Here is a 22860-nt window from a genome sequence, read left to right as displayed (position 1 = left end):
TCGCGGTCGCCGCCGTCGCTAGGCCCCGGGCCGTGGCGCCGTTTGATGACGTCACTTCCGGCGCGCCGCTGAGGGGGACCTCGGGGAGCAGCGGGGGCGGCGCTGGGGCCAGAGCGGGGAGATCCCAACGGGAGCCTTGGGGACAGCTGAAGGGCCCCGGGGGCCTTTACGCAACCCCACAGGACGCAGGACTCTGAGCCTCCTCTCTTTCCAAACAACCCTAACCGGAACAATAACCCTAAACCTGACCCTAATCGTAACTGTGACCCAAACCCTAACCAAAATGCTAAACCTCATGGCCCTAACCCAAACCCTAACAACCCAAACCCTAAATCTAACCCTAACCATAACCCTAATGACCCTAACCCTACTGACCTAAACCCTAACCCTACTGACACTAACTCTAGCCTTAACCCTAACTCTAACTCTAACCCGAACCCTAACCTTAACCCTAATGACCCTAACCTTAACCCTAACTCTAACCCTAACCTTAACACTAACCCTAATAACCCCAACTCTAAGCCTAATGACCCTAACCTTAACCCTAACCTTAATGACCCTAACCCTAATGACCCTGACCCTAATGACACTAACCCTAACCTGAACCCTAACCTTAACCCTAACCAAATGACAGAGCTAACCCTAACCCAAACCCTAACCCTAATGGCAGAGCTAACCCGAACCCTAATGACCCTAACCCTAACCAGGGCCCTGGACACTTTCCCCCATCTGCTCCCAATGGAATCCTTTGGGTAGACCTGAGCTCCCTCGGGAGCCTCAACGCCCCCCCCCCCCCCCCCCCCATACACACACACCACGTGACCCGGACCCTGCTCTCAAACAACCCGCGCACCCCCGCCCCTCCCATTTATGGGCGTGGCTTCGCGTCTCTCATCCAATAACTGCCCTTCCCTCTTCCTCCCTCCCGCTCCGATTGGCTGCAATCGTCGGGGGTGGTTCGCTCGCCGCGCCGGAAGCGCGTCATTTGGTCGGCGGGCGGCGGAGGAGGAGGATGAGCAAGGGGCGGGAGGGCCCCACGGCGGGCGGTGAGGGCCGGCGGGGCCGGGGGGCGCCCGGCGGGGCCGGGGCCGCCCGCGGTGACCGCGCCGCTGTCCCCCAGGAGCCGCCGCCGTCCTGCTGCGGTACCTGCGGGAGCAGAACCGCCCCTACAGCGCCCAGGACGTTTTCGGGAACCTGCAGCGGGAGCACGGCCTGGGCAAGGCGGTGAGCGGGCCGGGCCGGGCCTGGTTGGGCCTAGCGGGGCGGGGAGCGGGGCCTTGCTGACCACCCGCCTCTCTCAGGCCGTGGTGAAGGCGCTGGAGCAGCTGGCCCAGCAGGGCCGCATCCGCGAGAAGGTGTACGGCAAGCAGAAGGTTTATTTCGCCGACCAGGTGAGCTCCGGGCCGGCCCCAGCCCTGCCCCAGTCCCCCCCCTCCAGCCCCGCTGAGCTCCTGCTGCTTCCCTCCCCCCTTCCAGGAGCAGCTCCCGGCCGCCAGTGATGAGGAGCTGCGAGGGCTGGACGGGGAGATCGCGGCGCTGTCGGCTCAGCTGCAGGCTCTGCAGCAGGGCTGCCGGCAGATGGAAGCGGGTGAGGGCTCCCGGTACGGCCCCGGTGCCGGCCGTGGGCTGCGGGGCTGGGTGGCTGGGAGCCGGCGGCTGGTCCTGCCGGTGATCGGTGTTGCCTTGCAGAGCTGAGGGAGCTGAGCGGCTCCATGACGACGCCCGAGATGGCCCGGGAGGTGGAGGAGCTGAGGAAGGACTGCGCTGGTTATGCGGACAAGCTGGAGAGGATCAAGTCTGCCACCAACCATGTCACGCCGGAGGAAAAAGAGAAGGTGAAGAGGGGCTGGGGCTGAGCAGGGCGCACGCAGCAGGGCCCAGGTTGGGGCCAGATGTACCAAACCCTTGGCTGGGTTACCCTGCTCCCGGCCTGGCTCGCCCCAGGATGCCAGAGGTTGGTGCTGGGCCCAAACTGCTCCTGTGTGAGCCCTGCGCATGCATCTTGGAAATGTGTCCCTTAGACATATCTTGAAGTAGCCTGAGCTCTTTTTTCCTTGCAAGCCTTCGCTTCAGGCAGTCACTGGGCACTTTATCAATTCAACCTGTCCCTCTCCTGAGCTGTCACAAGGCACAATTCATGTCCCAGTGAAGGCTTGGGATCGCTCCTGCTGCCCGAAACCCCTCTGTCCATAGCCCAGATGTACGACGTCCTTGGAACCAGACCTTTCCCAGCTTTGGGCTTACAGAGGCTCTGCAGAGCAGCTCCTGGCTGGGTTGTTCTCACTTTGCCTTGCTCTTGGCAGGTGTGCAGTGAGCAGAGGCTGTACTGTAAGGAGTGGAGGAAGAGGAAGCGGATGGTAAGGCTCTGCAGTGAACACAGGGTGGGTGGGCAGCTCTGGTGGGGGGGAGCAGTGGCAGTGAGAGTCCCATGATGACACTGGTGCCTGTATGGGACAGGCACAGTCGGCAGAATTGCTTGGCAAGCGTTCTGTGAGCTGTGACACAGACTGGGGGCACTTCAGGCAAGCACTGTGACTATTTAAGGCGCTCTGTGCTCACTGCCGAGCGCCGCCCGGGCTTGGTAAGGACTAACGTGTATCAAAGCCTCTGGGAAAGGCCGTGTCACTGAAATACCCGAGTAAGAAACGTCTTTGAATATTGTTTTTTCTTGCGGAAACAAAAGGAATGCTCCTTGAATCAGAAAGAGCAGTTTCCACCTTTCCCTGAGCTGTGCTGGCTCTGACACCCCCTGCGGGCCAGTCCCAGGCAGCTGCAGCAGAGGCTGGGAGTCAGCCCTGAGCCTGACCTGAGGGCTCTCTGTGTCCTGCCAGGCGACCGAGCTGCTCGACGCCATCCTGGAGGGGTACCCCAAAAGCAAGAAGCAGTTCTTTGTAAGTCCCAGCACCTGGCTCCGCCCCGGGAGGGCTCTGCCAGCAGCACCCATCCTGCCCCGAGCCCCCTTTGTCCCTGCACAGGAGGAGGTTGGCATCGAAACGGACGAGGACCACAACGTCACCCTGCCCGCAGCCGTGTGAGGTGCTGAGGGAGGCCTTCACTTCAGGGAACAGAACGTGCTGCTGAAACTCAGCTGCTGTTTTTGGGCTGTTTTTTTTTTTTTTGGGCTTGTCCTGCATCTTTTGTATGCGTTTGTTTTAAGTGCTTTGCCCCTGGAAGGGTTGGTGGAACGATTAACTCAGCACTGAGCCCTTTCCCTTTCTCCCTTGCCGAGGGAATGCCATTTTTTTCCTTACTTTCAGCCCAGTGTCCTGTTGAGGGCCGGTGTCTTCACCGGGCTGTGGCCAGGAAGCTGTAACTGCCCTGGTTTGGAGGCTCTGGTGGTGTAGCAAGAAGAGGAAGCGAGTGCCTGGTACAGGTGAATGAACTGGGTTTGGTGGGGGCTGCAGAGCCCCAGCAGGAGTTCAGCAAACTGAAAGGCAGGGGGCGGCTTCCCAGGGGGTGCACGGAGCTGTACACAGACTAGGATTCATTAAACACCGTGCTTTTGTTCCAGACATGCTTTGGTGTGGTGTCTTCTGTGTTCAGAGTGCTGCAGGGCCACCCTTGGGTGCAGCTCCCCTGCCTGGGGGGGAAGGCGAGAGCCAGGAGGGTGCTGCTGCCCTGAAAGCTGAGCCAGAAACTGCGTGTCCAGCTCTTACCTGCTCCAGGGAAAGGCTCTGGGACCCCAGCCACAAGAACTCAAAGCAGAGATGTCATTAAAACATTCAGCACAATTTATTTCATTACTTCTCGTCATAGAAAAATAACGGCAGGTCTGTAAAAACCCCCGTCCTCCTCGTGAGGTGGGGGGGCTGCTTCTGGCAGAGGCTCTCAGCCCCCGGCAGCGTTTTCCTTCCTCACCAAGCAACCCCTCCAGGGGCACAGCTGCCCCTGCGCTACCAACTCCAGGCATCACCCCCAGGCTCAGCTCCTCGGGGGCTTCCACTGCTTTGTATTGAAAAGAACACCCAAAAAAAGGGGGCTGGGGAAGAATCTCGTATAAAAATTAATCCCCAGAAGGGTTCCTCTCGAGTCAGGTAGGAGCAACTTAAACAAGCTCAAGCTGCAGCATCCCGACCAACAACGTGGAGCTGAGAAACAGCATTACAGGGGGAAAAACACCCTAAAATAGCTGCTGGAGGGGTAGCAAGAAGGTGATGAGTGAGACCAGACCCTGCTGCAGGTGTTGCTGCTGTGGAGGGGGTCCAAAAACCCCCAGAGCAGCAAACGGCTCCTGCACTGCTCCACCCACTCTGTGGGGCTGCAGCGTGCAGCACGGTCACTGTCCCAGCAAGGATCTGTCTGCAAAGCTGACACCGAGAGGGCTTCACAATGATTTCAGTGATTTATAAAATAAAATCAAGGCTGGTTATGCGTATATACGTATAAAAAAAAATCCTATGGTTCTAAGGAGGAGCAGTGAGAGCTCCCGGCAGCGCGGGGCTGCGGCTACTGCACTACTTCCCTGGTCAGCACGGCCACGTCACGACCTGAAGCGCGATGAAGCCAGGCACATCTCAACGAGCACAAGCAGGAGAAGACTGCAAAGAAAGTCTGCTCCCTTCTGGGCTTTTACGGCTACAAAGAGAGGTCAGGACAGCGAGGCTCCCCCGGCTGCTCCCCGCGAGCACAGCCCTGGCAGTGAGGGGCTGATCCTTCCTGCAGCTCCCCAAAGCATCTCCGCAAGCCCAGGACAGCCTCTTGCCCTCCTAAGAGCTGCTTCAGAGGGAGGTATGGAGAGCCCGCAGCTGTGGAACCCTCCTAATTTGTGTTACAACAGCTTTTAGCATGCCTGCTTTTTTCATTTCCCAGGGGCAGAAGGGTTTTTAGCCCAGCCTGTTACGGAGCAGAGCTGTCCTGCCAGCCCGGCTGTGGCTGTGGAGAGTCAGTGGCCCAGGCAAACCCAACCACAACGCCTGCCTGAGCTAAGGACTCCCTGCTGGCTGCCAAGACACATTCAAAACACTTTTTTTTCCTTTTTCCCTTTGCTAAGTCCCTAGAAGTACTTGGTAACGTCAGCTGTGACGGTACCTGTGGAGCAGAGATGCGTGCACAGCCTCGTTTTGGTTTTGCAGTCACAATAAATAAATGGAGAAGCTTCAGGAACAGCCCCGAGGGACACGGCCTGGCCTCTCCCGGCGGTGCCCAGCTCCGGCAGGGACCGAGGAGGCGGCAGCCCCGGAGCTGCTGGTGAGGGAAGGCTCAGTACAGCTGGCTCTTCAGTTGGTGCAGGACCCCGATGACGATGTCCCGGAGCGTCTGGGGCAGAGAGGAGACCGGGTCAGTTGTTGCAGGGGAGGAGCAGCCCTTCCCCAGCGAGCTGCTCCTGCTAAAATCCCCATCAGGGGGCACACACGGTGCATGAAAGCGATCACCCCTCCGTGGTCCTGGGCTGCGTGGCCTCGGCACAACGAGGACCTGCTCTGCCTGCGTGCCTCACCCCCCTCAACGGCTTCTCAACTCCCAGCAAACTTTTGGGTGTCTTAAGGACGTGGTGGGAAGGGGCAGGACCCCTCCTGAACTGTTTTACAGGGGCCAGCTTCCAGCCCGGCAGCTGGAGGTGGGATCTTACAATCACGGAACTGTTAGGACTGGAGAAGCCCCTCCTGGCTCGCCCGGTGCCCGTGCTCACCTGGGGCTTGCAGTGCTCCTCGATCCAGCTGAAGACGCAGGCCGAGAGCTCCTGGAAGCTGGTGACTGAGATGGAGGCGTTGAAGGACTGGAAGAGGGAATCCATGACGCCTTGGAAAACGTTGAACTTCATCTGGTCAGAGATCTGGTCCTTCCCCTCGTTCGGGTTGTCCTGGTGAGCTTTCACGATCTGCTCGTAGTTCCTGCAACCAGCCAGGAGCCCGCGGGTGAATAAACTCCGGGCAGCTGCAGCCTCCCGGCCACCGGGAGCAGATCCATTTTCAGACTCAGATCCACCTCACGCTCAACTCCACCAGCTGGCCTGAGCCAGAGCCCTGCTAATGAGCCCCTAACGAGGAGGGATGCCAGCGGGGAGGCGCAGCATTGGTACCCCGGGTGCTGGGCTGCCTGGGGAGCGCTGGGAGCACCACAGGAGCCTCGCAAGGACGGGGGAGAAAAGCAGCAGGAAGGAGAGGGCAGCGAGCGCACAGCTTTGCTTACACTTTCATGATCTTCAGGGCCATCACCTCTTTCCTGAGGATAGAAACTTCCTCTTCTTGCTTCTTCTTTTCCTTGTGCAGGAACTGGATGTAGTCGATGGCTGAGCAACAAAACACAGCGCGAGGCGTTGGGAGCACGCACGGCCCCCCGAGACCCCCCAGGGCAGCAGCAGACCCGAGCCCGGGCACCACCAGCTCCTGGTGGCCCCAACTCTCCCGTGGGTCAGCACCTGGCCTCCCCTGACCACAAGATCCGCCCCCCCCCGAGCTGTTGCAGGGTGTTTTGGGATTTGGGAGCACCTTTTTACTCTCCCTCCCCCCTCAGGACTCACTTTTCTGGAGGACGATGGCCTTGCTCAGCTTCTGGGAGCCGATGGAGAAGTCCTGCTGCTGGCAGGTGGGGACGATGGCCTGCAAGTCGTCGTAGCCTTTCTGTGGGGAAGCAGAGCCCCGCGTTTGGGGCGTGGGGTCACACACCTCACCCCACCCAGGGCTCACACGCAGGGTTTGGGGTGTCCAGATCTGCTGTGGTTTCACACGGGGCCAAATCCCAGCTCCCACCACGCAGCCAGACGGAGCCAAGGCGGCTCCCGGCACACGTAGGGTTAGGAGAGTAAATCCAGCAGCAAAAAAAAAAAAGGGAAAAGGGCACAAAAAGCAGGGTTCTGAGCGCCACAGGGCCCAGGAAGCGGTGAGCCACCACGTTCCCATGGCCTCGGGGTTACCTTGATGGCATCTCGCCTCTTCTGCTCCGCCTGCGTGTGCGCCCGCCTGCGCTGGTCCTTGTAGGACTCCTTGTAGGGCTCCTGGTGGTAGTCGCTGTCCTCATCGTCTGCGGGGTGACAAAAAAATGTGAGCACGTGAGGGGGGGGCTCAAGCTGGGCCCCTTCCTCCTGCAGCTCTGCCACGGCCCCCAGGACAGTTTGGGGACACCCCCGGGGCAACTTGGGGACAACCCTAGGGCACCCCTGGTTCTCTCCACATGGGGCCAGGCAGCGGGCAGGGGGATGAACGGAATGACCTAGGACAGACCCCAAAACCCACCTGTGATGGGGACAGAGGAGGGAATAACTGGGAGACAGACCCCAAAACCCACCCATGTGGGGGAGGAAGGAGGCAAGAACTGGGAGACAGACCCCGAAACCCACCCATAATGGGGACGGAGGAGACAATGACCAGGAGATGGACCCCAAAACCCAACTGTAGGGATCAGAAGAGGCAATGACCGGGGGCCTGCCCCCAAAACCCACCCGTGTTGGGGACGGACGAGGCGCTGGTGGAGCCGATGCTGTTGGCACGGGACACGACGCTCCCCTTGCGGGCGCAGTCCCCGAGCAGCGCTGCGGGCGGGCAGGCGGCCGGTGAGGGGCGAGGGGCAGCCACGGCCCCCCCCCCCTCTCCCCGCCGCCGTCCCCCCGAGTCCCGGGGAGCCCCGGGCCGGGTCCGGCCGCAGCCCCGAGCCCCGGCGGCACCTACCCGAGTCCAGGCCGTTGTCACCGTAGGCGGCGTCCACCTTGGGGCGGCGGGGAGAAGGTGACGGTCAGCGCAAGCAGGCACAACGGGACCCGACCGGGCCCAACAGGGCCGAACCGGGACCCAACCGGGCTCAACCGGGACCCAACCGGGATGAACCGGGCCCAACTGAGACCCAATTGGGCTCAACCGGGACCCAACCGGACCCCAACCGGGCCCAAACGAGACCCAACCGGGCCGAACAGGGCTCAACAGGGACCAACCGGGACCCAACCAGGCTCAACCGGGACCCACCGGGACGAACCGGGCTCAACCGAGCCCAACCGGGACCCACCGGGCTCAGCCGGGCCCTACCGGGCCCCCTGGACCTTTGCCCTCCGCCCCTCACCTTGACCTTCACCCCCCCGCAGCCCCTCCCCGTGAGGCCCGTGCCCGGTTCCCGGTGCCCCCCCCCCCCTCCCCCCGTTCTCACCTTGCCCCACGAGTCCTCGGCCGCGGCCCCGGGCGGCTCCGCCATCTTCCGCCCGCCCCGGTCACGTGCCCGCCGCGGGGGCTGATGGGAAATGCAGTCCCGAGGAGCCGCCAGGGGGCGCCCGGACGGGACCGGGGCGGGGGCCGGGGCCGGGAGAAGGGGGCGGGGCCGGGGGGAAGGGGAACGGGGCCGGGTCGCTGCCCGGTGCTTGCGTAACGGCGCTGACGTCACTGTGACGCAGGGGGCGCCGGGCCTGGGGCAGAGGCCGTCGGCCGCGGCCTTCCCTCGGCCCTGACCCCGGGAACGGTCGGGGGGGGGCGGCGGGGGCGGGGACGGGAACGGGGACGGGGGCACCAAGGGGATGGGAATGGGATGGGGATGGGACAGGGACAGGAACGGGACAGGGACAGGGGACAGCACAGGGACGGGGACGGGATGGGGACAGGGATGGGGATGGGATGGGGACGTTAAGGGGGTGGGGATGGGATGGGGACGGGGTAGCACGGGGACAGAGATGGGACAGGGATGGGGTGCAGCACGGGGACAGGGATGGGGACAGCAAGGGGACAAGGGGCAGCACAGTGATGGGGGCCACACGAGGAGAAAGAACAGTCCCGAGCCAGTCCGTGCCCCACGTTTTATTGCCCAAGCACCACAAACAGAGCTTGGTCCTGGTATCGACAGCGTTCAACAGGAGCGGGGCTTACAAAAAACAATAAATTATCTCCGGGGTGGTTAAATAGCCATAAATAAAATAGGGGGAGGCCCTCAGCGGGGCTGGGGGCAGGGTCCGGCCGAGCTCAGGCCCGGCGCGCTGCTCGCTGTGCGGGGCGGGCGGCAGCCTGCGGCCCGAAGAGCTCCCGCGCCCGGCCCTCGAAGGCGGCCACCATCTGCTTGGCCACCTCGTCCAGGAAGAGCCCGGCCAGCCGGGAGTGCAGCGCCGAGCGGAACTCGAAGGAGACCTGGCAGGAGGCGGAGAGGTGCTGGGGAGGCTCGGGGGGACACAGCGGGGCCGGCAGCCCCCATCCCCCAAAGCCTGTCCCGGTCCCCAGCACCGTGCACTCACCGAGAAATCCAGCGAGCAGCTGTCCGTCCGTCCCGGCAGCCCTGGCCCGAAGCTCCACAGCGTCTCCAGGTGCCTGAAGAGCCGGCAGTCGCTGCTCACCGCCTGCGGGAGGGCAAAAAAGCTGCTGGGGGTCCAGGCACCACGCACCCAGCACCGGGCAGAGCAGCAGAAACAGCCCCAGCCCCATCCCCAGGTGCCAAGCAGGGGACTTGCAGGCGGGACACAGGGCTGCTGGAGCGGTTTTAGGGCAGGGGGAGTGTTGCTGGGGGGCAGCTTTCCTTCCACAGGAGCAGTTTGGGGTCTCCGGATCCGGGGTGCATCGCAGCCCCTCGCCCCCAGTGCCCCCTGCCCCCAGCTTTTCCCCCCCATATGGATCTGCTGAGCCCCAACACCCGGACGCAAACCCCAAATCCAAGCAGGGGGGGACACACCGCGGCTTACCCGGATCTGCCGTGGCCCCAAGGACACCTCGGAGAGGTACCGCTCCTGGAGGGGGGGGAAGCCGACCTCGAGCTCGGCCCGCAGCACGTGGCCGCGACGGGACAGCACGGCCGAGCGGCGGCACCACGGCACGAAGAGCCGGTAGTCCCCAACGTTGGCCACCAGCTCGTACATCTGCTGCGCCGAATATCTGTTGGGGGAGGCAAAAATACAGCTCAGCACCAGCACCTCGCACCCCCCCGGTAACCGGGTGCACCCCCCCTCCGGTGCCGAACTCACCCCAGGATGCGCTGCTCCCGGTACCCGGTGGCACCGGAGCCCACCAGGCTGAGGAACGGCCGCGCGGGCTGCACCGGCTGCGGGCACGGGGAGCGGTGGGCAGCGGGGCACCTGGAGAGGATAAAAAGGGGGTCAGAAAACCGGAGCTGTTGCCCCCTCGGTGCTCTGCACCGACCCCGGTCCCGGTGTCCTGGGGTCCCGGTGTCCTGGGGTCCCGGTGCCGGTGTCTCACCGGGCAGCAGCCCCGAGCAGCGTCCGCCCGCACCCGGCCATGGCTCGGCTCTGCTCTGCGCGGCCCCGTGCCCTGTGCCGGTACCGGGGCGGGACGGCCCCGGGTGCCCGCTGATATCACGGGGGAGCGCCGGGGGCGGGACCGGGAGCCCCGCCCCCCCACCCCGTACTCGGACCGGGACCGGGACCAGCACCGGGACCGGCACCGGGACTGGCACCGGGACCAGGACCAGCCCCGGGACTGGCACCGGGACCAGCACCGGGACCCTCCGGGGCTCCCAAACCGCTCCCGGTGGAGCCACCCCCGGTGTAACGGGAACGGAGAGGGGGGAGAGCCCCAGGATGAAGGCACCGGGACCGGCACCGGGAGCAGGGCAGAGCCCCGAGCAGCCCCGGCTGTGGGCTGGTGGCACCGGGGGGACACTGGCCGGTGGCACCGGGGGACATCCCGGTGGGCTGCTGCCCCTCTCCGAGCAGGGAAGAAGCCCCCGGGGTGGCGGCGGTGGTGGGGGCAGCCCCCGGGGGGGAACGGCTGAAAAAGGGGACAAAAACACCCCACAGACACTGCCGAGGAAAACTGCTCTTTAACTGGCACAGCGGGACGGGCTCACAGTGCCCAGGGCCTGTCCCCAGCCCTGGGGGTTTGGGGGGGGGCTTCAGGCGGTGCCCCCCGCTCTCAGGACGTGCAGCGGGGGGGGCTCAGCCCTTTTGACCCAAGGCACTGCCGCAGCGATTCCAGCTCATTCCCACTCCTGGGGTCACGGTGTCCGGCGGCTTCAGCAGGGCAGGGGGCTCCCGGCCCCTCTGCGGGGTGAGGACGCAGCGGGGGGGGGGTCAGCCCCAGCCCCTCCGCACCCGTTTCACGGACGGTGCCCTCGCCCCACGTCCCGGCGCTGCTCGATGCTCGGTGTCCCGCGGGGCCGTTAGCGGGACAGCGATCCGGCCGCGGGTGCGTGGCTCAGGCGTTGCTGCAGGAGCTCCCAGGCCTTCTCCACCTGCCAGGGAACGGCCGTCAGGGGGGGAGGAACCCCACGAGAAGGGCTCCCAAACCTTCTGCCCCCTTCCCTGCTCCATTCCCAACGCTGAACGTGAGGAAGGACTTTACCGAAAGGGCTGAGAGGATTGGGATGGGCTGCCCGGGGAGGTGCTGCAGACCCCAGCCCTGCAGGGCTTTAAAGGACGTTCAGATGCAGAGCTCGGTGATGTGGGTTAGTGCAGGGGTGTTAGGTTAAAAATTTGGACTGGGGGATCCTGGAGGTCCCCTCCAACCCCAACAATTCAGGGATTGTGTGAACTCATCCCTCGTCCCACACCACATCAGCCTCGCGGTGAGCCCCAGCACGCAGCCCTCCATCCCCATCCCAGTCTGGGGTCCCCCCCTCGCCACCCCGGGGGCAGAGCCCGGCTCGGTGGCCGGCAGCTCACCTGCTTGCGGGTGACTTCGGGCTCCCACAGCGTGCACAGCACCACTTGCGACTGCTCCACGCGCTGGCTGTCGCTCATCTGGCTCCGCAGCCGGCTGCGAGCAGCCTCCTGGCTCAGCCCGTCCCTGTCCATGATGCGCTTCACAGCCTGGGGGGAGCGTGGGGGGGGACACTCAGGGGCTCGAGGAGGGGGGAGCGGGGATCAGCAGAAGGGCAGCACCCACCTCCTCCTCGGGGATGACGGCCGTCCACACCTCGTGCACCATCTCCTGCCAGCCGGCCTCCAGCAGCACGGCAGCGTCCAGCACGCACACGGCTTTTCCTGCGGAGCGAGGCCATCGCTCGTCGTTCCCGGCCAGGCAGAGGCACCACGAGCGCTCCTCGGGCTGCTTTCGGGGGCTGCGTTTGCCCAAATGCCCCGTATCAGGGGGGCAGGTGCCCCCTGAACACCCCAAGCTGATGCCTGCAGCCAAACACCCGTCAAGCCCCCCCGGAGCTGGGAAGGTTTTGCTCCCGGAGGTTCCACCACAAACAAATTTGGGCTGTTTCGGAGCAGGAAGCACAGCAGCAGCAGTGAAAATCCCCAGCCAAAAAAGCAGGGGCTGAGCACGGGAAATCCTTGCGGTGCTGCCCAGAGCAGCGGAATCCCTGGGGAGGGGGGACTTGGAGCGCAGCACAGGGCTGAATGCCCCGTTTGCACGCCCCGGTTACCTTGAGCATCGGCTTCCCCGATCTCCTTCCTGACCAGCCGGGCGATCTCAGGCCACACGATGTCCGTGAGGCTCTTCAGCCGCTCCTGGAAGGGAAGCACAGCGGGGTTCAGAGCTCCTGGGGGGCCAACGAGGGACCTGCCAGCCCCCGAGGGACCCTCAGGAGGAGCCTGGGCTGCGGCAGCGCCAGCGAGCGGGGGCTCCCGTGCAGCTGCGGGGTCACCGAGCCCCACTTGCCACGCGTCCAAGTCCCCTAACGGCCAGAGGGCACGGGTGACGTGCACGGCGGGGCTTCAGCTTGGCGCTGGGTGAAGGACAGAGGGAAGCAGGGCTTGGGAAGCAGCAGCAGCAACTGCCAAGGGTGCCGGGGGCACGTCCCGCACGACCGCTGACGCGGTGACGGAGAAGTGATCCCCGTGTCCTGCCCTCGCCGTGCGGCACTGCCCGCCAGCACGCTGCCAGGAATAGGGCCAGGAGCTCAAAGGGCTGCGAAGCAAAAAGCCCCCGGCACAGACGCAGAGACAGCTCTTGGCTCGGGAGATTAAATATTGACACTCCCCGCGCCGCTTTTACCTGGTTTCCAAACACTTTGGCCCCGAGGACCTTCCTGTTAATCGTCCTGTCTTCGCTCAGGATCTCTGCAAGGCAGGAGGGGAAGGTGTTTGGGACGGGATGAACCCCACTGAAACCCCCGTGGTAAGATGAGGCCCACGGGGCAGAGCAGGACTTCAGCACAGGACCCCAAAGGGCCCCACGGTGCGGGACCGGACCCGGGATCTCCTTATCATACTCCAGAAAAGGTCGGACACGCAGCAGCTCAGCCCAGAGCCCCGAACCAGCCCCTTGAAAGCAGCTCCGATGCAGGGCACGGAGGATTTGGGGGAAAACTTTGCCCCTTTGGGACCACCCAGCCGTCCCCAGGGACCCCTACCTGCCCCAAACGCCGCCAGCACCCGCTCGTAGGCAGGGCCCCCGGGGAGGTAGACGGCGTGGCCCAGCTTGTCGGCGTCGATGAGGAAGGCTCCGAGCTGCCCCAGGAGCCTGGCGATGGAGGTTTTGCCGCTCCCGGTGCCTCCGGTCAGGCCGATCACGTAGGGGCGAGGCGGCAAAGTGGGGGCTTCCTACGGGGACGGGGGCTGCCGTCAGGCTGGGGGGTGGCACACAAGGATCCCATGGGTGTCGTGGCAGCTCCCGGCCCTGCGGAGTGGGGCCCTGTCCTTCCCTGGGGCTGGGATGTGCCGAAGGCAGGCAGGCAGACCCCCAAATGTCCCCTCTGTGGCAGGGGACGGGCTGGCTCCAGCACCCCAGGCTGCCATCCCTGCGGCTCCCCGACTTCACGAGGGCATGGAGCTTTCACCCCGCAACTCACCCAAACTGGTGACCCCACTTGGGACCCCAAAACCCCGACCACTGCCTGCTTTCTGCCCCATATTTCACCCAGACCTGCTCTGGGAGTTCAGGACAGGAGCACCAGGGGCATCTTTAGGGACATTTCCCAAAGCCAGCAGCGGGGTCCAGCCCACTCTTGGGTCCCACAGACCCCCAGCACCATCACAACCCCTCCGAGCGTCCCCCCCTCACCCGCGGGGGCCGCAGCAGTGTCCCGAGCAGCCTCTGCCGCAGGCTGGAGGAGCTGATCTTCTCCTCCTCATTCCGGCCGTGCTCGGGGTCTTTGATCAGCTGAATCTCAAAGAGCTCCAGCGCAGCGAGCCCCTGCCGGGACAAGGAGCCCACTGAGCCGCCGGCAGCCCCGGCGGCGGGGCCGGGAGGTCTCAGCCCCCTCCCCAAAATTACGTTCTCGAGTCTCTTCTTGTTCACGGCCTCCCCTCCCTTGCGCGTCTCCTCGCTGACCACGATGCAGCGCAGCTCGGGGTCGGTGACGGCGGGGCCGTAGGGGTCGCCCAGGGGCACGATGTCATACAGCACCCGGGGCTGCACGTCCGCCAGGAACTCGCGCAGCTTGGCGGCCCGCAGCTCGTAGGGCTCGATCAGCTCCTTCAGCACCTTGTCTGCGGGGCACGGGGAGGGCGCGGGGGCTGAGCACGGAGCCACAATGCGATGGAGAATGGGAAGGGAGAGAGGGAGAGGAACCGGTCCTGGGGTTTTGGGGGCCTGCCTTCTCCAAAGCCCCGCTCCTGGTGGGTCTCCTGCTGTCACCCCAAATCCCGGTGGGGCTCCTGCTGTCACCCTATCTGTGGTGGCACTGGGGTGCAGGGACACTGGGGTGCAGACCCCTCGACCCCCTTCCCACCAGCCTCCCCCCAAGCCCCTCCAGGCTTCCCAGGGCAAACTCCGCAGCCCCTCTGCCCCCCATCCCCACCCCAAACCCTCTCCACGACCCTCTCCCACCTCCCCTACCCCCGGGGCCGTCCCCCCCCGTCCCCAGCAGCCCGGTGCCACCCCCGCAGCACTCACGGCGGAGCAGCTCCCCGTCCGCCACCCCGACCAGGAGCCTCCTCCGGGCCAGGAGGCAGCAGGCGCTGAGCAGCAGGCGGTGGGCACCGTGCAGCCGGTCGAAGGTGCCCCCCACCACCACGTCGGGGTAAGCGGGCAGCTCCCCCTCGGTGCCCTCGGGGGCAACCCGGGGACCGTCGGGGCCGCCCAGCAGCAGGGTGGGCAAGCCGGGGGGGCAACCGTAAGCGGCGGCCGCCAGCTGCCGGAGCCCGAAGCTCACCGGGTCCTCGTCGCCGCCCCCCCCGTCGGCCAGCAGGACGCGGGGCGGCTCCGCCAGCCGGTGCCCGTGACCCAGCAGGACGCGCACGTCCAGCCCCCGGTGCGCCGCCGCCGCCGAGTAGAGGGCGGCCAAAGCCCGGAGCAAAACCGGAGCCGGCGGAGGGGCTGCGGGGAGCGGTGCGGAGCCCCCCAGGAGCAGCCCCGGCTGCAGGTGCACGTAGAGCGGCCCCGCCACCAGCCCCGCCGCCGCTGCCAGCGCAGCCGCCGCCCGGCCCGGTACCGAGCCCAGCGGGGCCGTCAGCACCAGCAGCCCCGACGGGAACGGCGCCATGGCCCCGCCGGAAAGACGGAGCCCGCCCGGAACGCGTCACCGGACCGCCCCGGCGCCGCCCCGGTAGCGGAGCGAGGTCGGCATCGCCGCCCCCGGGGGGGTTTCGGGGCGCCGGAGGGGACGGGAGGGGTGCGGGCAACCGGAGGGAGCCCCGGGGCTGCTCGCTGCAGGCTCGGTGCCTCCCGTTAAAAGCTCGGTGCCTCCCGTTAAAGGCTCGGTGCTGCTCGCCCGGCCCCGGTGCTGCCCGCTGGGGGCTCGGTCCCGGCTGCCCGCCCACCCCACTGCTGTGTCCCGCAGCCCCAGGACTGCCCACCGGACCCCACTGGCTCAAAGAGCCCCGGTAGTGCCTGCTGGAGCCCTGGTACCAGTCCCTAAAACAGCCCCCAACTGGCTGCCCAGCCCCAGTACCGACTGCCCAGTCCCAGTACCGGCTGCCCAGTCCCAGTACCGGCTGCCCAGCCTCAGTATCACCCCCTTGATCCCCCATGACCCCACTCCAGCCATCCCACTACCCTCACTGGTGCCCCAGTCCCAGCGCTGGCAATGCCCACCACCCACCCCCCCACACCCCCCACCCTGCCCCACAAACAGCGGGGCCAGAGCCAGAGCCATGCGGGAGCAGCAGGGGTTTATTGCTGGCACCGAGGGACCCATCCCCTGCCACCGGTGCTCTGCGGGTGCCGGTGCTCAGGGCTGGTCCCCGCCATCATCACCGGGGCCAAAGACGAAGTCGTGCATGGCCCGCACGTAGTCGGAGCCGTCGGGGCTGGCCAGCTTCAGGCGCGCCAGCGGGGCGAAGAGCTGGGTGGTGGCGCAGCGCAGGGGTGGGCAGGGGGTGCTGATGGCCTCCAGGAACACCTGGCACCACACAGGGCTCAGCACCAGCCCCAAGCCCCCATCCCATCCCATCCCATCCCATCCCATCCCATATCCCCATCCCATCCCATATCCCCATCCCATCCCATATCCCCATCCTGTCCCATCCCATCCCATATCCCCGTCCTGTCCCATCCCATCCCATATCCCCATCCCATCCCGTCCCATATCCCCATCCCGTCCCCATCCCACCTGCAGCACCTCCTCCACCTCCTGGGCCGTGTCGCGGAAGAGGCCGTGGCAGTGCCGCAGGTACCGGCGGTAGAGGCTCCGCGTGTCGTGGTCCAGCCCCTGCAGCTCGCTGCCCTCGGGGTCCGCTCGCTGCAGGTTCTGCAGGAAGCCCGTGTTGACCGGCCCGCACTCCACCAGCGTCACGCTGCGGGAAGGAGCAGCCCCACGGGGGGGGGGGGGAGCCGTCAGCCCCCAGCCCCAAGCTTCGCGCCCCTTCCCCGCGCCGCCGCCGGCACTCACTGGATGTTGAAGGGCCGCAGGACGATGGCCAGGCTCTCGCACAGCCCCTCCACGGCGAATTTGCTGGCGCAGTACACGGAATTGAAGGGCACCCCTTGGGGCAGAGCGGTGCTTTGAGAGCCGGGCTCCCCCCCTCCCCAAGCCAGCACAGCCCATCCCCCCCCCCCCCATGCAGCACCCACCTTGCAGCCCCCCGACGCTGCCGGTGACCAGGATCCTGCCGGCCCTGCGGCGCTTCATGGCGGGCAGGAAGGCCTGGATGGTGCGGATGGCCCCGAAGAGGTTCACCTCGAACACCGTCCTCATGGCCTGCTCGGAGCACGTCTCCAGGGGGCCCATCAGGCCCACCCCCGCGTTGCACACTGCCGGGGCACGGCCCCCATCAGCCGGGCACCCCCAGCACTGGGGCGGCGGATCGGGGACGGGGACACGGGCACCAAACCCCCTCCCTACACCCCCAACCCCATCCTTAGGGCTGCAGCACCCCCCGGCCCCATGCAGGGCCACCGTGGCTCATCCTATTATTTGGCACCCGGTCCCGGCTGATGCCCGGGGGGGGGCGGTGGGAACCGTACCCAGCACGTCCAGCCGCTGCCCCTGCACCCGCTGTGCCGCGGCGGCCAGCGAGCGCGGGTCGGTGACGTCCAACTGCAGCAGCTCCAGCGTTTCGGGGCAGCCGCCCCCAAACCTCTCCCGCAGCCGCTCGCTCTTGGCCAGGTCGCGCATGGTGGCGAACACTGGGGGAGAAAACGGGGCCGCGGGGCAGCGCTGCCGCCCCAGGGACCGGCGAGGGGAGAACCCCTCGGTGCCGGGACCCCCTCGGTGCCAGGATCCCTGTGGTGCTGGGACCCCCTGTGGCACAGCATCGCCCCTTTACCTTTGAACCTGCGAGCAGAATCGGCTGCCAGGCGGGCGGCCAGCCCCAGCCCGATGCCCGAGGAGCAGCCGGTGATCAGCACCGTGGTTTGCTCCATGGGCACCGCGGCAATGCCGGGCCCCGGGGGGGCTGCGCTGTTTAAAAGGGCCGGGCAGGGGCCCCCTCCCTCCCTCCTTCCCTCCGTGTTTTGTCTCTCTGCTTATCTCAAGGCCCCTCCACCTGCCTCCCTCTGCCTTGATGCTGGTTCAGCTGCTGAGATAAAGACCCCGCGGCAGAGCCAGGGAGGAGACACGGGGGGCACGAGGGGAAGGCAGCCCCGGAGCTCCACACCAGCCGGTGACAGCCCCGAGCAGCAGCCCCACAGCTGACCGTGCTTTTTTCCTCCTCAGGGGAAAAAAAAAATCTCATCTGCGAGCTGCTCCCTTGCCAAAATTCAAATAAATTGCACGCTGGGGAGAAGCGGAGGAGCCCGACAGCACTCAGTGTCCAAGCCTTTAATAGCTCTGCAGGTTTCAGCCCCCACCCTGCCTGGGGCCAGAGTGACCCACGGCCACGCAGCCTTGGGCCGAGCCCCAGCGAGGGGATGAAAAGGCACAGAAAGAGCCCGACCCGAGGAGCCCGGCCCCAGCATCACTGCAGAAAACTCTGCCAAGGCTCCTTCAGTGCCACAGGCACCAAGCACAGCAGGGGCTGTGCTGAGGCCGACGGCCCCACAAGGAGGGGAGCCGGGGGGGCACGAGCCATGGGGCAAGGCTGGCTCCCTGCTGCTCAGCCAGGGGCAGGCGCTTGGTGGGGACGTGCCAGCCCCTCTGTCCGTCTGTCCTCTGTCCGTCTGCACTGTCCCAAGTCCAACCAAGCAGCCAGCAGGGCAGCAGAGCGCTGCCTCCTTGCTCCGTGCCGTGGGGCGGCTCAGCTCCAGTGGGGCAGGCGTGGGGCAGCCAGGAGGGGCCGTCAGGGCTGAACACGGTGCAGCAGCGGTCCCTGGGGCACAGCCAGCCCCACAGCTGCCTGCCAGCCCCCTCCGGGGCTCGTCCTGCCCATGCAGAGCACGCAGCCTGGTCCCAGCGGGGCTCTGCGCCTTCATTCCAGCACCGCCGGGACGCGGCGATCGGGGAGGGACGCGGCGATCAGGCGAGGAGCTGCAGGAGCCTCGACGCGTGAGGACGCGGGGTCTCTGCCCTCCCTCCTGGGGGAGGCTCGGAGAGGCACGGCCCCAAATCACGCTGGCCCAGCCCGGCTCCGCTTCATGGCCCCGGGGTAGTATTTGAGGAAAAGCTTCCTGGAGATCTCCAGCGCGTCGCCGACGGGCGCGGTAGGGTACCGCTTCTTGTTGTAGATGAAGCCCCTCTCCACCTGGAAAACGGCCTGGTTGAACTGCTCCTGGTGGAAGGGGCTGCCCGAGTTGAGGCTCTCCACCAGGAGAGAGACGAAGAGGCTCCAGCGCACGCCGTAATAATCCAGCACCAGCCCCCCCAGCTGCTTGTTGGCGTAATCCAGGATGTTCCCGCTCGGTCCCCAGAGCGTCAGCTGGTTGCGGGCGTTCATCTCGTACAGCTCGGCCTCCCGGTCGCTCGTGGCCGCGGCGCGGGCGCTCTCCAGCCAGCGGCCCAGGAGGAAGAGGCGGTGGCTGGAGAGGAGGCTGTCGAGCTCGGGCAGCAGGTCGTACACCAGCACCCCGCCGGCCGTCAGCAGCTCCGGCAGCGCGCGGCTCTGGAAAGCGCCGCGGATGCTCAGGTAGTAATCGGCCACCAGCTGCTGCACCGCCTGGCGGGTGACGTCCACCAGGTCGTAGCGGTAGGTGAGGCTGGAGCCCAGCGCGGCGCCGGCGCTCAGCAGCAGCCTCCAAGCCTCGTAGACGTCGCTGGCGTTGTACCAGAGCTGGGTGTCCATGTGCAGGGACGGGCGGCGCACCAGCGGGCTGCGGTTGTGGTTGACGCAGACGCCCGTGCAGTTGTAGGCGCTGCGGAGGAGCAGGCGCCAGGCGGAGGAGGCGGCGGCGTTGGCGGCGCCGTAGCGGCGCTGGGCGTAGCGGGACACCCAGGCGGGGAGGTCGAGGGGCTCGTGGCGCCAGCCCAGCTCGTTCATCAGCTCGTACACCACGTCGTTCTGCTCGATGCCCTCGGGCGCCAGCCCGGTGCCCACCATGGTGGAGTTGGGGAAGCGGCGAGCCTCGAAGGGGCCGCGGTTGATGGACTCCACGGTGCCGAAGAGGCCGTGGTTGCCGCCGAAGTTGTGCAGCATGCACCAGATGAAGGGCTGCCCGTAGAAGGACTCTGTCCACGGGTAGACGGGCTTGGACTCGGCAAAGAGGTCGAGGACGATCATCCTGCCCAGGGGCACGCCGTGCAGCAGCGCCCGCACCTGCGCCGGCTGCCAGAAGTCCGGCTGGTGCTGGAAGAGCCAGCCCTGCATCAGCCACAGCGCCTCGGGGTCGGCTGGGGACGGAGACACGGGGTGAGGCACGGGGAGCACCCCCGGACCCCACCGCCACCCTCTTCCGCGGTGCCACCAGGCGGCCCCGGCCCCGACCCACCTCCCGTCATCGACCTGAAGACGGCGTTGCTGACCCTCGAGAGGTAAGCGGGGTCGGAGGACAGCGGGCTCATCTCGTTGAAGGTGTCGGCGCTGTAGATGTGGTCGGTGCCGAACTCCTTGATCAGCTCCTTCAGGAAGAGGGTGCCGATCACCTGGAACATGGGGTCCTCGGGGTCCAGCAGGTAGGGGCAGGAGTAGGTGCAATCAAAGTGGCTCCAGCCCCCGAGGCGAGTGGCGTTCACACGCGGGAAGACCCTGAGCCGGAGGGCAGGGACGGGGATCAGGAGCAGGATGGGACCGCACGCTGCAGGGGAGCCCCCAGGGGCACCCGGTGCTGCCCGAAGGTGGGACCCGGAGCCAGGACCCGCCGGGCAGGGAGCTCAAGGACCTGTGGGGTCTGCGGGCACAGCCGCACGTACCGGAGAACCCCCTGCGGCACGTGGCCCGCGAAGGCCGGCAGCACCGTGATCATCCCCAGTGAGCGCATCCTCTCCACGACCCTGTACTGGGAGAGAGGAAGAGGAGGGAGGAAGAAGAGCAACAGGAGAGGAGCCCCGGGCCCTACGAGGGGTCTTTGGGCACCCGGGGAAAGGAGCCCGCACCCAGCACCACCCCAGCAGGGCGAAGCAGGACGAGACCCCCCCCGGTACCTGCAGATAGAGCTGCTTGAGGTGCCAGGAGCGCGGCAGCGGCCCTGCCCAGCCGTGGAGGTTCCCCAGGCGGTTCCACGCCAGGAACGCCGGCCCCGTGAAGTAGGCGTCGATCTCCGACTGGTTCAGACCCAGGGACAGGTAGACCTGCGGGCAGCCCGGCCATCAGCTCCCCCCCCCTTTGCCCGACGCCCACCACGGCCCCCTCCCCGGCCCCGGGGGTACCCCACCCGCTGCCAGACGAGCTCCTGCCCCATGAAGGCCAGCGCCAGGTTGATGCCGCTCAGCGCCATCCAGTCGATCTCCCGCTCCCAGCGCTCCCAGTCCCACCAGGCGTAGGAGTAGCTCTGGGTGCAGACGTTCTGGTAGTAGCGGTACCTACGATAGAAGGACCGGGGGTGGGTGGGGGGGCTGGGGAGGCACCCCGCTGCCTCCCCCGTTACGTAAGGTTGAGCGCCTTTTGTCCTGGGCTAACGAGCTGTGAGCGGTGCCCGGCTCCGTGCCCAAGCTGGCACAGACCGTGGCACGGATGGCACCAGCGGAGCCCCCCCCGTACGGATGTCAGCAAAACCGGGGGGGAGCCGGGACACGAACAGAGCCCCCCGGGTGCCCCCGTACCCAGGGCGTTAACGGAGCCCCAAGGCCCCCGCACGCCGGCAGCACCCGGTGCGTTAAGGGAGCTCCGTGCATCGGTAGCGCTTGGGGAGCCCGGTGTGGTAACGGAGCCCCCGGTCCCCCCCTTGCATTAACGGAGCCCCCGGTACCCCCCCCCATACCAGCAGCACCGGGGAGCCCGGTGCATTAACGGAGCCCCCAGCACCCGGTGCATTAACGGAGCCGCTGATACCCCCACGGACCGGCAGCACCGGGGAGCCCGGCGTGTTATCAGAACCCCCGGTGTCCCCCGTGCAACTTCAGCACCCAGAGCAGTAACGGAGCCCCCGTGCACCGGTAGCACCGGGGAGCCTGCTGCAGGAACGGAGCCCCCGGGACCCCCCAGCACCCGGTACATTACCGGGGTCCCCCCCCCGGTGTCCTTCTCACCGCCACCCCCGGGACCCCAGCGCACCGCCAGCCCCGTCCCCTCCCCTCCCGTCCCGTCCCGGTGCTCGGTCCCGGTACCGGTTGGGGGTGGCCGCGCGGATCTCGGCCGGTACCCGCGGCAGGGGCTCGGGCAGGCGGAGCTGAGCCCCGGCCCACGAGAGGTGGCAGCCGCAGAAGTCCCGCAGGTAGCGGTAGAGCCCGGCGGCGGCCGCCACGCCGCTGGAACCGGTCACGGCCACGGCCACGGCGGCACCGGGAGGCGACAGCAGGCGGTAGGCGTCGGGGCCGCCCGCCGCCAGCCTCCCGTCCACCGACAGAGCCACGGCGGAGGCCGCCCGGGGGCCCAGGAGGCGCCGAGCCAGGGCCCGCACCGCCGCCTCCTGCCGCCGCTCCGGGACCGGGGCCCGAACCGGCACCGCCAGCAGCGCCGCCAGCGCCGCCACCCGCAGCGGCCCCGCCATGGTCCCGCTGCCTCGCCCTGAGCGACGTGCCGCTCCGCCAATCAGCGCCGAGGCCCCGCCCCTCAGCCGGCGGCGCGGCCAATGTGGAGGAAGGGGGTGGGGTGTGGCCGAGGGGGGTGGGCGTGGTTATGGGGTGGGGGTGGGGTCGCGGCAGTGGGAGTGGTCAGGGGGTTGGGCGTGGTGGCAGCTGTGGGCGTGGTCATGGGAATGGGCGTGGTCAGAGTGATAGACATGGTAGCGGGAGCGGGCGTGGTCACCAGAGTGGGCGTGGTCATGGGGTTTGGGCGTGGTCAGAGGGATTGGGCGATACGGTAGCAAGGGGCGTGGTTACTTGAAGTGGGCGTGGTCACGGTGGTGGGAGGGGTCGGGGTACTGGGGAGGTGGTGGCAGTGGGCGTGGTCACGAGAGGGCGTGGTCACGGCGGTGAGGGCGCGCGTTAGGTTTAGGCTTAGGGTCAGGCTTAGGCTTAGGGTTAGGGTTAGGGTTAGTGTTAGGCTTAGGTTAGGGCTTGGTGTTAGGGGTAGGGTGTGCATGGCTATGATTATGGCTAGGATCAGGGTTAGGCTTAGGGTTAGGGTTAGGGTTACCTCCACCATTATACTTAGGGTTTTGTTTAGGGTTAGGTTTCAGGTTCGGGTTTATGGTTAGGGTTAAGGTTAGGGTTAGATTAGGGTTTGGTGTATGACCTCAGGCTAGGACTAGGGTTAGAGTAATTGTT

At 66.5% G+C, this 22860-nt stretch overlaps 6 protein-coding genes across 11 annotated transcripts; 1 reads left to right on the top strand and 5 right to left on the bottom strand.

The window, feature by feature from the left end:
• Positions 1-984: 984 nt before the first annotated feature.
• On the top strand, positions 985-3512 carry PSMC3IP (PSMC3 interacting protein). Of its 2 annotated transcripts, XM_084496530.1 has the most exons (9): positions 985-1046; positions 1121-1224; positions 1302-1391; positions 1477-1588; positions 1690-1835; positions 2304-2357; positions 2832-2891; positions 2976-3036; positions 3258-3512. In XM_084496530.1, the coding sequence occupies exons 1-8, from the start codon at positions 1013-1015 to the stop codon at positions 3033-3035; spliced, it is 660 nt and encodes a 219-aa protein (XP_084352656.1). In that variant the 5' UTR covers positions 985-1012; the 3' UTR covers position 3036; positions 3258-3512. The 2 variants fall into 2 exon arrangements, with proteins under 2 accessions (XP_084352656.1, XP_084352657.1); XM_084496531.1 differs by lacking the exon at positions 2832-2891 and having other exon boundaries at positions 2976-3512.
• A 201-nt stretch (positions 3513-3713) lies between these two features.
• Positions 3714-8144, bottom strand: MLX (MAX dimerization protein MLX). 3 transcript variants are annotated; one of them, XM_084496528.1, is made up of 9 exons: positions 8074-8144; positions 7605-7641; positions 7379-7468; positions 6854-6960; positions 6461-6560; positions 6130-6229; positions 5630-5831; positions 5183-5256; positions 3714-5122 (listed from the first exon to the last, which is right to left on the bottom strand). In XM_084496528.1, exons 1-8 carry the CDS (start codon positions 8116-8118, stop codon positions 5200-5202), a joined length of 738 nt encoding a protein of 245 aa, XP_084352654.1. In that variant the 5' UTR covers positions 8119-8144; the 3' UTR covers positions 3714-5122; positions 5183-5199. The 3 variants fall into 3 exon arrangements, with proteins under 3 accessions (XP_084352654.1, XP_084352655.1, XP_084352653.1); XM_084496529.1 differs by having other exon boundaries at positions 4982-5112; positions 5180-5256; XM_084496527.1 differs by having other exon boundaries at positions 4982-5256.
• Positions 8145-8692: 548 nt separating this feature from the next.
• On the bottom strand, positions 8693-10191 carry LOC311422971 (coenzyme Q-binding protein COQ10 homolog B, mitochondrial-like). The gene is made up of 5 exons (XM_084496526.1): positions 10092-10191; positions 9860-9970; positions 9581-9770; positions 9140-9241; positions 8693-9035 (listed from the first exon to the last, which is right to left on the bottom strand). Exons 1-5 carry the CDS (start codon positions 10130-10132, stop codon positions 8874-8876), a joined length of 606 nt encoding a protein of 201 aa, XP_084352652.1. The 5' UTR covers positions 10133-10191; the 3' UTR covers positions 8693-8873.
• Positions 10192-10655: 464 nt separating this feature from the next.
• Positions 10656-15246, bottom strand: COASY (Coenzyme A synthase). Its single transcript, XM_084496525.1, has 9 exons — positions 14640-15246; positions 14019-14233; positions 13806-13937; positions 13156-13345; positions 12798-12862; positions 12226-12310; positions 11739-11836; positions 11516-11662; positions 10656-11085 (listed from the first exon to the last, which is right to left on the bottom strand). Exons 1-9 carry the CDS (start codon positions 15226-15228, stop codon positions 11014-11016), a joined length of 1593 nt encoding a protein of 530 aa, XP_084352651.1. The 5' UTR covers positions 15229-15246; the 3' UTR covers positions 10656-11013.
• A 593-nt stretch (positions 15247-15839) lies between these two features.
• HSD17B1 (hydroxysteroid 17-beta dehydrogenase 1) lies at positions 15840-17847 on the bottom strand. Of its 3 annotated transcripts, none has more exons than XM_084496522.1 (6): positions 17453-17847; positions 17151-17312; positions 16758-16937; positions 16576-16669; positions 16297-16480; positions 15840-16086 (listed from the first exon to the last, which is right to left on the bottom strand). In XM_084496522.1, the coding sequence occupies exons 1-6, from the start codon at positions 17547-17549 to the stop codon at positions 15916-15918; spliced, it is 888 nt and encodes a 295-aa protein (XP_084352648.1). In that variant the 5' UTR covers positions 17550-17847; the 3' UTR covers positions 15840-15915. The 3 variants fall into 3 exon arrangements, with proteins under 3 accessions (XP_084352648.1, XP_084352649.1, XP_084352650.1); XM_084496523.1 differs by having other exon boundaries at positions 17151-17343; positions 17453-17564; XM_084496524.1 differs by lacking the exon at positions 17151-17312.
• Positions 17848-17931: 84 nt separating this feature from the next.
• Positions 17932-22148, bottom strand: NAGLU (N-acetyl-alpha-glucosaminidase). The gene is made up of 6 exons (XM_084496521.1): positions 21760-22148; positions 20868-21015; positions 20638-20784; positions 20407-20492; positions 19986-20242; positions 17932-19887 (listed from the first exon to the last, which is right to left on the bottom strand). Exons 1-6 carry the CDS (start codon positions 22140-22142, stop codon positions 18671-18673), a joined length of 2238 nt encoding a protein of 745 aa, XP_084352647.1. The 5' UTR covers positions 22143-22148; the 3' UTR covers positions 17932-18670.
• Between the last annotated feature and the right edge of the window lie 712 nt (positions 22149-22860).

Source organism: Aythya ferina (genome assembly GCF_964211825.1).
Source record: "Aythya ferina genome assembly, chromosome: 23".
NCBI lineage: Eukaryota > Metazoa > Chordata > Aves > Anseriformes > Anatidae > Aythya > Aythya ferina.
The sequence above is the reverse complement of the archived record's forward strand: the minus strand, read 5'-3'. Positions and strand labels throughout refer to the sequence as shown.

Coding starts and splice junctions, on each gene's coding strand:
- PSMC3IP (XM_084496530.1), top strand. CDS start 1,013: ATGAGCAAGGGGCGGGAGGGCCCCACGGCGGGCG. Junction 2,358..2,831: donor GGAGGAAGAGGAAGCGGATG/GTAAGGCTCTGC, acceptor GTGTCCTGCCAG/GCGACCGAGCTGCTCGACGC. Junction 2,892..2,975: donor AAAGCAAGAAGCAGTTCTTT/GTAAGTCCCAGC, acceptor GTCCCTGCACAG/GAGGAGGTTGGCATCGAAAC.
- MLX (XM_084496528.1), bottom strand. CDS start 8,118: ATGGCGGAGCCGCCCGGGGCCGCGGCCGAGGACTCGTGGGGCAAG. Junction 6,961..7,378: donor CTCGTCCGTCCCCAACACGG/GTGGGTTTTGGG, acceptor GTCACCCCGCAG/ACGATGAGGACAGCGACTAC. Junction 6,561..6,853: donor AGAGGCGAGATGCCATCAAG/GTAACCCCGAGG, acceptor GCTTCCCCACAG/AAAGGCTACGACGACTTGCA.
- LOC311422971 (XM_084496526.1), bottom strand. CDS start 10,132: ATGGCCGGGTGCGGGCGGACGCTGCTCGGGGCTGCTGCCCG. Junction 9,971..10,091: donor CTGCTCGGGGCTGCTGCCCG/GTGAGACACCGG, acceptor TATCCTCTCCAG/GTGCCCCGCTGCCCACCGCT. Junction 9,036..9,139: donor GCTGCTCGCTGGATTTCTCG/GTGAGTGCACGG, acceptor GCCTCCTGCCAG/GTCTCCTTCGAGTTCCGCTC.
- COASY (XM_084496525.1), bottom strand. CDS start 15,228: ATGGCGCCGTTCCCGTCGGGGCTGCTGGTGCTGACGGCCCCGCTGGGC. Junction 13,938..14,018: donor ACAAGAAGAGACTCGAGAAC/GTAATTTTGGGG, acceptor TTGTCCCGGCAG/GGGCTCGCTGCGCTGGAGCT. Junction 11,837..12,225: donor CGGGGAAGCCGATGCTCAAG/GTAACCGGGGCG, acceptor CTCGCTCCGCAG/GAAAAGCCGTGTGCGTGCTG.
- HSD17B1 (XM_084496522.1), bottom strand. CDS start 17,549: ATGGAGCAAACCACGGTGCTGATCACCGGCTGCTCCTCGGGCATCGGG. Junction 17,313..17,452: donor TTCTGCTCGCAGGTTCAAAG/GTAAAGGGGCGA, acceptor TTTCTCCCCCAG/TGTTCGCCACCATGCGCGAC. Junction 16,938..17,150: donor GCAGCGGCTGGACGTGCTGG/GTACGGTTCCCA, acceptor GTGCCCCGGCAG/TGTGCAACGCGGGGGTGGGC.
- NAGLU (XM_084496521.1), bottom strand. CDS start 22,142: ATGGCGGGGCCGCTGCGGGTGGCGGCGCTGGCGGCGCTGCTGGCGGTG. Junction 20,243..20,406: donor GTGCCGCAGGGGGTTCTCCG/GTACGTGCGGCT, acceptor CCTCCGGCTCAG/GGTCTTCCCGCGTGTGAACG. Junction 19,888..19,985: donor CTTCAGGTCGATGACGGGAG/GTGGGTCGGGGC, acceptor CTCCGTCCCCAG/CCGACCCCGAGGCGCTGTGG.